This window comes from Pyxicephalus adspersus, chromosome 10, assembly GCF_032062135.1.
Source record: "Pyxicephalus adspersus chromosome 10, UCB_Pads_2.0, whole genome shotgun sequence".
NCBI classification, from domain to species: Eukaryota; Metazoa; Chordata; class Amphibia; order Anura; family Pyxicephalidae; genus Pyxicephalus; species Pyxicephalus adspersus.
In genome coordinates, this window is record NC_092867.1 from 59,872,638 (window position 1) to 59,884,661 (window position 12,024).

Below are 12,024 nucleotides of genomic sequence, written 5' to 3' on the forward strand. Positions count from 1 at the left end.
CCCCGTCAGTCCATCCAAATTAGGGCCCAAAGCACTTCTATTTAAACATCAGGCGAGGTCTCGTGAGACCTTGGTCACGTGCCAAAATTACAAATGCCAAATTATAGGTACAATGGGAAAAAATCCAAGAAATAGAAGCATGAATTGGACATACCATTACTCTCTGCAACTTCCATCTCGTGCTTTTGGACTGATTTGTCATTACGCATCCACCTAGACTCCAATACAACCTCTACTACTGCTGCCATTCTATTTTACCAAGCCATCTCTCTGACTCTATCCCACTCCTGGAACTCAACAAGCCTCACAACAACCCATAATACAGGACCTGCTCACATGGACTTTATATTAGACACACACTAGACCTGGTATTCTCCAAACTCTGCAACCTCACCCACCTTGACAACTCAACATTTCCCCTTTATGATCACAATCTTATCACCTTCAACCTAATTCTTGACCCGCTTCACCACATCCCAGACATGGCCAATGGCAGAGAGATATCTGTAACCTTGACCACAACTTTTTCGCAAACTTCCTTGTCCCTAACCCCCTCCCTCTCCTAAATCACATCTGCGGATAAAGCTGCTACTCAGGTCAACCACATTCTTCTTTTAGGCTCTGGATAAGCTTGCCCCTGCCACCTTCCACTACCCCCGTCCTGCAAAATCTGGCCTCAGCGCTGACTTCATGGACTACAAAGTCAGACTACAACCCACGCAACCTCAGGCTTTGTGGTAGGAAAATATATGCTCATGAATAATAATTCTGCTTTTGCAACTTTTCACACTCCTTTCTTGTACATACTGCCCACTGTTATACCTCTAAGTTATATATACCTTATAACTTTCCTTATTAAAATAAAAAATGCTATTACCTCCACTGCTGCCAGTTCCAGCAATGTCTCCTTTCTACTTCCTCCCAACTCCTCAACATAACTTCCTGCCATTTCTTTGGATCATTTCCTGTCTCCTTGTTACATCACTTCCTGTCAGTGAAAGTTCCTTATAGTGAGATTGCCATCTTCTGGAGAGTATAAAAACTGCAGCTGACATTATATTTCCAAAAGTTTATCAATACCTAGTGGTGGGTAATAAATAGGAAGTAAACTCAAACCTCAAAATACACTTTCCTTCAATTCTGCAAAGCAGTCGATCGGTCTGGAGGTCTCTTCCATCGGATCCAGTGTTGTCCCAGCACCCGACTTCAGGCCTGCGCGCTAGACGCCGCCAACTTTGCCGCTTCTTTTGGGTTCTTCTTCCTACGTCACCTGACACAGGCACGGGATCAGGTAATGTAGATCGGAAAAAAACTTACTGATCTCACAGCGCAAACTGAGTTTAGGTACGCTTTATTATTACTTAAAAAGAAAGAAAATCAATAATATAGAATTTTTCTTGATAGTGAAGTTATTCACTAACTAACCTATAACTTTATACCACCAGAAAATAATGTCACTGGAAAGCACCTACTACTTCTATTTGATTTAGTTTCCCTTTCACTTGGGAAGATCCCAGGACAAATTCTTACCTGTGCAGGAGACAAAAATTGTCCATGTGAATATTGGAAAGGAAAACACAAATGTGCCATTCCCTCACCCTAATGTGTTAGTTACACCTTTTACTACACAATTGTCAATTATCAATTATTCCTGCCAAACATTCCTGGATTGCAGTTTATTCATTGGAAGATATAGCTGCTCCCTGGGTATGTCTCCTTTCACTGACTTCCAATATTCCATAGAAAGCCTTCATTTCTAGAATCACCAAAATAAATAAATTGCTTTGCTTAGTGCAAAATCTAACTGAATTCCTTTAAAACATTTCAAATTCTCATTAGTTTCCTTGTTGGTGCTGCGCTTGCCCCGGTGTTTTACCTCATTCCCCAATTCCTGTAATACATTCTCCGAAATCTCTCCCCTTACAGTCCACTCTACATTATCCGGCAGCTCTCCCCCACCATTCACGTTACATTCCCCGACAGCTCTCCCCCACCATTCACGCTACATTCCCCGGACCCTAAGTAGTGTGACTCTTCTGGTGTGTAAGAAGTGCCTTCCTGTGACGGAAACTTTTCCCACAATCCGAACACAAATATGGCCGTTCACCCGTATGAATTCTTTGATGTGTAAGGAGTGCACCTTTTTCAGTAAAACATTTCCCACACTCTGAACACAAAAAAGGACGTTCACCCGTGTGAATTCTCTGGTGTTTCAAAAGGTCTGATTTCTGAATGAAACATTTTCCACACTCTGAACATGAATAAGGACTGTCACCTGTGTGAAGTTTCTGGTGCCCAATAAGTTTTGCTTTCTCAGTATAACTTTTCCCGCACTCTGAACAGGAAAAAGGACGCTCGCCCCTGTGTCTTCTCTGGTGTGTAAGAAGTTTTCCTTTCTCAATGAATGATTTCCCACATTCTTGACATGTAAAAGGGCGTTCACCTGTGTGAATCCTTTGATGTTTTAGAAGATCTCCTTTTTGAATGAAGGATTTGCCCCAAAATGAACATGAGAAGGGACGTTCACCCGTGTGAATTCTCTGGTGTCTAACAAGTGCATTCTTTAGTATAAAACATTTTCCACATTCTGAACATGAAAAAGGACGCTCTCCAGTGTGACTTTTCTGGTGTGTGAGAAGTACTTTTTTCTCCGTGAAACTTTTCCCACACTCTGAGCATGCATAAGGACGATCACCGGTGTGAATTTTTTGGTGTTTAAGAAGATCTGCTTTCTGAATGAAACGTTTTCCACAGTCAGAGCATGCAAAGGGACGCTCACCTGTGTGACTTCTCTGATGTATAATAAGGTCTTTGTTTTCAAAAAATGACTCCCCACACACTGAACATGTCAAAGTTCTTTCTCCTCTGTGATTTCCAACAATGTTTATAGAAGGCTACCGGTGATTAGATGTATCTGCTGATCTGTCCACACCATGAGATCTTAGATGGAGTTCTGGAGTAACAATATGTGATTGGTCAGAAGATTCCTCAGGATTCAATGGTGTGCCCAAATAGTGAGGTCTGTGACGTGTATTATGAGTGATGAGATTTACTCCTGGAGAAGAATGTGTGATTTTATTACAATCGGGTGATATAAGATGTCCCTCCGAGGTATTCCAGACATAATGTCCATCTGTGGAGACAATTTATACATTCCCAATTGGAAATAGGTCTAGACAGGGCTGCCGGCTCTCACCTCTTACTTTTATATTAAGCCTTGAACCATTCCTTTGCTTCATTAGAAGCAATAATGATTAAAGATGGAAGGGACATACCAGAAAGTTGCAGCATTCACAGACAAGCTGATGTTCATCATATCGAATCATACACACAACATGTTTTACTTACAAATCTTATGAAGAAGCTGAAAGAATATGGCACTTTATCTAAGTTTATAGTGAACTACTCTAAATCTGAAGCCATGAACATCACGCTCCAGAGGCGACTGGTGTCTCAGATCTCCCATTCATATTCCTTTAGATGGTCCAATACAGCACCATAATATCTAGACACTTATATTCCATGACACCTACCCGATATCTAGAAATGGACCAATGGTCTTATCTCTAGTTTGGACGCATAAGTGCCATAAAAATGAATGTGCTCCTGACATTGTTATACCTGTTTCAAGCACTCCCGGTTACCATACCTAACTACTTCTTTAAGAATGCAAACTCTATACTGTTTAACATTATCTTCTCCATCTCAAGGATAGACCTCAAAAAGCATATCGCAACTCAGTTCCTAAAGTGGTTAGTGCAACCAGCAGAGCATGCGTGCCTCTACTTTGGAGGCTCCACCTAACATTGGACTTCGAAAGATCACTTTTCGAACAAGATACTACTAGATTGTAAGCTCTTTGGGGCAGGGTCCTTTCCTCCAGTGTCACTGTCTGTATTTGTTTGTCATTTGCAACCCCTATTTACTGCGCTGCGTAATATAATAGCACTAAATAAATCCTGTTTAATATTAATGATCAGCGAGATTATGCTCATGGAACATCTAACACCCACCGGTACAGAGGAGAAGTTCCGCAATACCTGGTTCTACTGGTTACACTACCAAGACTCTCCCGACTATAGTGCGTGTATAGCTCAGGTAACATAAGGTGATTTAAGCTGTATGTGCTATCCTAGATGTTTTAATTAAACTTTCTCTTGTCAGGCTCCACGCTCAATTCCCTTAGGGCTGTCGAAGTTTGTTGGTCCACAAATCTTATCTAGTTTATACCTTTACCTCCCCTATTCTCCCATAGCCTTCCCATCCCCATTTACCCACCACCTTTTTTTCTTTGTGTTTATAGTTTAATGTATGGAGACTATTGTTTACAACACTGCAAATCTAAATGATTCCCATATTTTCTTTTTCTATATTGCCTTTATTGTTTAAAAATAAAATAAAAAAAAGAATGTATGACTTACTTGTGTCAATATGTAGAGAAGCATCCTCCTGTTTCTCTTTAATGGTCATCTCCTCCTCCATAGGCTTATTAGCTTCTATCACAGACATCTCTTCTTCTTCCTCCTTAACCTCAACTTTAAAAGTCTCGTGTTCTTCAACCTTAAAAGCAAAGATGTCAGAATCTATAGAAAGAAACACAATATTACACAGAAGAAAGCCATGTCATAGTTTAGAATTCTACCTGATGATGGTGAGGGATCTCCTGATCTTCCTGTGTGGAATCCCGGGAATACAGAGGACTGATTGTGTTGTAAAATTGATAATTTAAACTACAGAATCGGGCAGCATGGTTGCTCAGAGGTTAGCAGAGCTAGGTCCCAGGTTCGAATCTTGGCCAGGACACTATCTGCATGGAGTTTGCAGGTTCTCCCCGTGTGTGTGTGGGTTTCCTCTGGGTACTCCGGTTTCCTTCCACATTCCAAAAACATGCAGTTAGGTTAATAGGGTTCCCCCAAAAAATTACCCTAGACTGTGTTAAACACATATGAGGAAGGGACGTAAGATTGTGAGCCCCTTTGAGGGACACCTGGGGACATGACCATGGACTTTGTACGGTGCTGCATAATATGTCCGCGCTATATAAATACTGTGTAATAAGAATAAAGAACACAAATGAAACACAGACAGTGTTATAATAAAAAAGTATAGACTGTGCAAACTCTGGCCCGCGGGCCAAATCTGGCTCTCAAGGTCCTTTTTTTTTTGGCCCCTTAAAGAATTCCGAAAATTAACTACATCTGGCCCGCCTGTCCGCCTTACCACCTCACATCATCATTTTCAATACATGTAATACATAGACATTATTCCTGTACACCCATCATGTGACACAAAGCCTAGGCAATAATCACATGGTGCCTGACTACGATGGGCATTGTGCTTGTTTCAATCCATTAGAGACTGCATAGTGTAATATTTAGTGTCAGACAAACTTGTGATGAGAGAAGATTAACAACACACAGCCTGCATAGATAGACAGAAATTAGTCTTTTCAACCCTAAAGTGTGCGGAGGGTTTTTTTTTGTTAGTTATGGATGAAGTAGTAAACTTCCTTAAAGTTTGGCCCCCAACTTGGTCTAAGTTTTTAATTTCGGCCTTCTGTGTATTTGAGTTTGTCCTTTTAGATTCAGTTTTCCAGTGATCTCTGTGCTTACTGCGGTTCTTGTGTCCGTGTGCCCTGCCTGACCTCCCGCCTGTTCCGAAACTCAGATTGTCTGGCAGGACCCCCTGCTCTTGTATGTTTAAGGGTCACAACCTGGAAGCCATGAGGGTCAACAGGCACAGCAGAATATTATTATTATTAATAATATTAATGAACAGGATTTATATGGCACCAACATATTAGCAGCGCTGTACATTAAAAAGGGGTTGCAAATGACAGACTAATACAGACAGTGACACAGGAGGAGGAGAGGACCCTGCCCCAAAGAGCTTACAATCTAAAAGATATGTTAAATCTTGATCCATGGGAGCATAGAGCGCCCATGGCATGATGGTCTTGTTGTCATCATCAGTGTGTCTTCCTGGTAGATATTTTGAATTTATTTTAGGTTTGTGAGAAGAAGCTCTAGGTGGGTGGTGGCCCCTGTATTGTGACCAAACGTTTCAGTAACCACCCAAAAACAGCCAGGTTGTTGTTTCCACATCTGCGGATAAACCAAAAACCAGTAGGAGGAAGACCAAGGAAGACCAACTGACAAGAAATATCTCAGACTTCCTTCCCTTCAAAACCAGAAGATGACCCCGATAAATCCATATACAGTGCAGAGAAGTCTTACCCTAAGTGGTCTTCCTGGAGGAGCTTTATCCAAAACCAGAACCAGGGACCGAACAAAATATGAAATATTTGGACGTCTGAAGAATGGTACATGGATGAATGTTTGCATGAAAAAGTGAAGGTTGCCCTATGGTACAGGCAGACTGTTATCAATCATGAAATATAATCAGAGAGGTGCAAGTTCCACAATTTAACTATATTTAAACCTTCATTGAATCTTGAATCCAAGCTTAAAAAAAATAAATGATTGGCTGGGCCACTGAAAATCCATCTTCTTCCATATAGAAAAAAGTGATGACATACTGATGAAAGACAAATCCTGAATGGATTATCCGGGCTCTCCTAATGGTTACTTGCCTGTTGTTGGTTTGGGTGTCCATGTATTCCATGTCAGAACACGAAAAAGAACACTCTCCTGTTTTCTAGTGTTTGTGCAGATTTCCTATCCCAATAAAATATTTTTTGCTGGATCGGCCAGGTTCATCCATGATAGTCTATCCAGTCTTGGAGAGCTTTAATAAATCAGGTTTCAACATCTGTTGGAGGACATTTGTGGAATACTCCAACGTCTACGATCTTAGAGAGCTATCCTTCACTGTCCACACTACATTCTCCAACAGCACTCCACCACCCATAGGACATTCTCAGACACCTCTTCCCTCATCATCCACACTACATTCCCTCACAGCTCTCCACTTACCATCATGAGGAAAACCCACTCCACACTACATTCTCCGACAACTCTCCCCCACCTTCCACACTACATTCTCCCACAGCTCTCCTCCACCGTCCACACTACATTCTCCCACAGCTCTCCGCCACCGTCCACACTACATTCTCCCACAGCTCTCCTCCACCGTCCACACTACATTCTCCGAAAGCTTTCTCCGCACCTTTCACACTACATTCGCCGACAGGTCTCCCCCACCTTCCACACTACAATCTCTGAGAGCTTTCTCCCACCATCCACACTACAATCTCAAAAGCTCTCTTTCCACCTTCAACACTACATTCTCTGACAGCTCTAAAACAGTCCACACTACATTCTCTGATAGCTCTCCTTCACCTTCCATAGTACATTCTCCAACTGCTTTCCCCCAACTTCCACACTACATTCTCCGACAGCTTTCTCCCCACTATCCACACTACATTCTCTGACACCTCCCACCCCAACGTCCACGCTACATTCTCCAACTGCTCTCCCCCATCTTCCACATTACATTCTCTGATAGATCTCCCCCCACGGTCCACAGTACATTCTCAGACAGCTCTCTTTCCACCTTCCACAGTACATTCTCCAACTGCTTCCCCCAACTTCCACACTACATTCTCCGAAAGCTTTCTGCCACTTCCACACTACATTCTCCGACAGCTTTCTCTGCACCTTTCACACTACATTCTCCGACAGCTCTCATTCCACCTTCAACACTACATTCTCTGACAGCTCTAAAACAGTCCACACTACATTCTCTGATAACTCTCCTCCACCTTCCATAGTACATTCTCCAACTGCTTTCCCACAACTTTCACACTACATTCTCCGACAGCTTTCTTTGCACATTTTTACACTACATTCTCCGACAGCTCTCTCCCCACCATCCACACTACATTCTCTGATAGCTCTCCCCCACTATCCACAGTACATTCTCCCACAGCTCTCCCCCACCATCCACACTACATTCCATGACAGCTCTCTCCCACTATCCACACTACATTCTCTTACAGCTCTCCTCTCACTTTCCACACTACACTTTCCGAGAGCTCTCCCCCACCTCCCACACTACATTCTCCGACATCTCTCCCCACACCATTCACTGAGAGCTTTTTCCCACCATTCCACTCCATTCTTCGACAGGTCTCCACCACCATCTACACTACATTCTCCGACAGCTCTCCTCTACCTTCCACACTACATTCTCCAACTGCTGTCCCCGAACTTCCACACTACATTCTCAGACATCTCTCCCCCTTCTAACACACTACATTCTCCGACAGCTCTCTCCCACTGTCCACACTACATTCTCCAACTGCTCTTCCCCACTACATTTTCCGAGTGCTCTCCCCCACCATACACCCTAGATTCTCTGACAGCTCTCCTCCACTGTCCACAATACAATCTCCGAACCCCCCCCCCCCACCATCCAAACTACATTCTTCGACACCTCTTCCCGCACCTTTCACAATACATTCTTTGACAGCTCTCCTCTCACTTTCCACACTACATTCTCCGACAGCTCTCCTCCCACCGTCTACACTACATTTTGCGACAGCACTTCCCCACCTTCCACACCTTTCACACTATATTCTCCGACAGCTCAAGCCCACTATCCACACTACATTCTCAGACAGCTCTCATTCCACCTTCCACAGTACATTCTCCAACAGCTTTCTCCGCACCTTTCACACTACATTCGCCCACCTGCTCTCCCCGCACCTTCCACACTACATTCTCTTAAAGCTCTCCCCCACCATGCACACTCCATTCTTCGACAGCTCTCCCTCCACCCTCCACACTACATTCTCCGTCAGCTCTCCTCCACCTCCATACTACATTCTCCAACAGCTCTACTCAACAGGCCACACTACATTCTCTGACAGCTCTCCTGCACTGTCTACACTACATTGTCCAACAGCTCTGCTCCTACCACAATCATAATCACACAACACGCCCATATAGAGTTGTCCCCACAAGGAGAACCAAGATGGCGGCTGTCAGAACATTCTATGTGATATTTGCATCGACATCTATACTTAGAATACCAGCTGACACACTATGAACTGTGAATAACCACAATGATGAAGAAATTGGAGAAGAATAATGTGGATCTTTATGATTTATTTTACAAATCAAAATTAAACAAAGTTTGAGTCTAAACTGAATCTTACATAACCATAGTAAACATATTAAATTTATTAGGAAACTTTTGTTTTTGTCTGGAGCAGTGAAAAACCATCAAAATCAAAGATCTATTGCAGAAAATAACATTACAGTTCAAATCCTGATTGGATAGTATGTGTGATCTTTTCTGAATCCAGTGATCTCCAGGTATCATTGCTTTATATTCTACTCCAAGCATTGGTACAGCTGACTTTTTGTTGTCACAACTGCCAACTTTGCTGGCCCTATATGTTTCCATATTTGCCTATATAGACCCCTGTTTAAGCCTGTGGTGCCCCCTGAGGTGGGTGTTGGTACTGAGTCAGTGTGGGTACTCTTCTTAGCATGTAACCCCTGTAGACCTTTGACTATGACCAAACCATCTGTATCAGACTTTCCCAAAGTTTTTTACTTGGCCGAACACCAACAAGAGAGGCGCAAATTGATCACTCAAGGAACCCTGCTTGAGAAACACTGATCAGGAAAAAGCTTGTAGAACACACTCTTCCAATGTTTTCGGGAAATGGGTAAGAAGCTGTCCATTGTGAATGAAACTTTTCCCGCACTCCGCGCATGTGAAGCGACGCTCACCCGTGTGGATCTTCTGATGTTTAAGAAGGTCTGATTTGCGTACAAAACTTTTTCCACATTCTGTGCAAGCAAAGGGGCGTTCACCTGTGTGTAACCTTTGGTGCGTTATAAAATCTCCATAGTAAACAAATCTTTTCCCACACTCTGCGCACGAGAAAGGACAATCTCCCTTGTGCATCCTCTGGTGGGTATGAAGAGAATTTTTCTTCATGAAAGATTTCCCACATTCTGAACAGGAAAATGGACGCTCACCCCTGTGAATTTTCTGGTGTGCAACTAAGTGTTCATTTGTAGTGAAATATTTCCCACACTCTGAACAGGAGAAAGGATGCACAGTTGTGTGGGTTATTTGATGTTTCCGAAGGTGTACTTTCTGTGTGAAACATTTCCCACACTCTGAACAGGAGAAAGGATGCTCGCCTTTGTGTATTTTCTGATGTGTAAGTAGGTGCTCCTTCATAGTGAAATATTTCCCACACTCTGAACAGGAAAAAGGGCGTTCACCTGTGTGAATTCTCTCATGTCTAAGTAAGTGATGTTTCATGGTGAAACTTTTCCCACATTCTGAACAGCAAAAAGGACGTTCACCTGTATGAATTCTCTGATGTATAACAAAATGCTGTTTCTTAGAAAAACATTTTCCACACTCTGAACATGTGAATGGAACTTCACCTGTGTGAAGTCTTTGATGTAATTGAAGGTTTCCTTGGCAGGTGAAACTTTTCCCACAATGTAAACATGAAAAAGGACGCTCATCAGTGTGAACTCTTTGGTGTACAAGAAGGTGTTGCTTCGTGGTGAATTTTTTCCCGCACTCTAAACATGAAAAAGGACGTTCACCTGTGTGAATTCTCCGGTGTATTATGAAATGTTGTTTCTTAATAAAGCATTTCCCACAATCTGAACATGAAAAAGGACGCTCGCGTACGCTTCTCTGTTTAGGTAGTTTAGTGAGAGATAACACTGAAGTCTCTTCTGTGGGAACTCCATCTTTTCCTAAAGAAGATTCCCCGGGATCTATTGAGGTCTCCAAATGGTGAGATTTGTAATGTGTATTATAAGTGATGGGATTTACTCCTGCAGATAATTGTGTGATGTCATCGTCTTCAAGTGGGCCATCACCCATGCATAGATTTCTCGCCGTTACACGGTGTGTTATGTGCACGCCCCAAATGAGAAGGTTTGACAACCCAAACTGATAGATTAGTGTTGTCAGAGAGGTTGGGGATAGATGCAACAACCCCAGGACCCCAGTACTTCACCCATAGACACTCTTTGTCCCAGTTCTCAAATAAATATTATGCTTATTTACATACCTGAGCTCTATTATTTTTATATACCAGACTCCGAGAGACCAATAAAGTTTACAACACCAAAGGGTGAGATGCTGATAAACTCTTTATTCTCTTACTCAATATGAGTCATAAAATACCCAAAGGGGAGGCATTTGCTTTTTACCTCTGGGCTCTCCATGAGTTTTAAAAATTTAAAGAGGCATGCAGGAGTACAGGATTTAGGCTGCATACACACGTGCAATAGAGTCCTTGGAAAGGATCTTTCACAATTGGTTCCAACAACTAAAGACTGCGTCATGCATGAAGGAGCTCTGTTCTGCTTGAGAGAGAACGAAGAAGCGGCACCCCGCTGTGCTCTCTCCCCTTTACTTTCATTATGATCGTTCGTCCCCCGAGGATCATCTTGATGACGAAAGGTAAGTGCTGTACAAATGCCAGATTCGTGTCCAATATCATCCCTGAGACGATTATCGGAAAAGAATCATCTGATGTGTGTATGTAGCCTTACTTTTAAAGTGCACAGTCCTCTCATACACTTAGTGCTTTATCTCTGTTTTTATCAAAACTTGTAACGTTAAGGAATTATCCATAGGCCAGGACAGACATGGCAAACGGTTACCACGTATAAATCTAAAATAATCTTATTACCTCCTCTCTTACCAGTGCCAACAATGTCTCCTCTCAACTTCCTCCCAACACACCGATAACCCGGAACTTCCTAGTCACGTGTGACATCACTTCCTGTCCGTGTGCGTCCCTGACCTTAGGCGACATCGCCATCTTGTGGAGAATTTTAAAACTTCGGCCTTTTATTTTTATACATACAAGACTTATTTTGGTTCATTCCTACTTATTCTTTTCTTTGCATATTTTACGTAGCTAGAAAATACAAAAGTTATAGTGAAAATGGTTTTAATGTAATGTTGCTATCTGAGACCTCATATGGAGTTGGAAATATAAAGGACGGTCCAACGCCAGAGGTTGTTGGGGTTTGTTGTTAGGGTTTCCTTGTTCCTCACAGGTCA

At 42.5% G+C, this 12,024-nt stretch overlaps 1 protein-coding gene across 1 annotated transcript; it reads right to left on the reverse strand.

The window, feature by feature from the left end:
* Positions 1-2,018: 2,018 nt before the first annotated feature.
* On the reverse strand, positions 2,019-10,830 carry LOC140339846 (uncharacterized). The gene is made up of 4 exons (XM_072424746.1): positions 9,615-10,830; positions 4,422-4,583; positions 3,054-3,133; positions 2,019-2,894 (listed from the first exon to the last, which is right to left on the reverse strand). The coding sequence occupies exons 1-4, from the start codon at positions 10,828-10,830 to the stop codon at positions 2,019-2,021; spliced, it is 2,334 nt and encodes a 777-aa protein (XP_072280847.1).
* Positions 10,831-12,024: the final 1,194 nt, after the last annotated feature.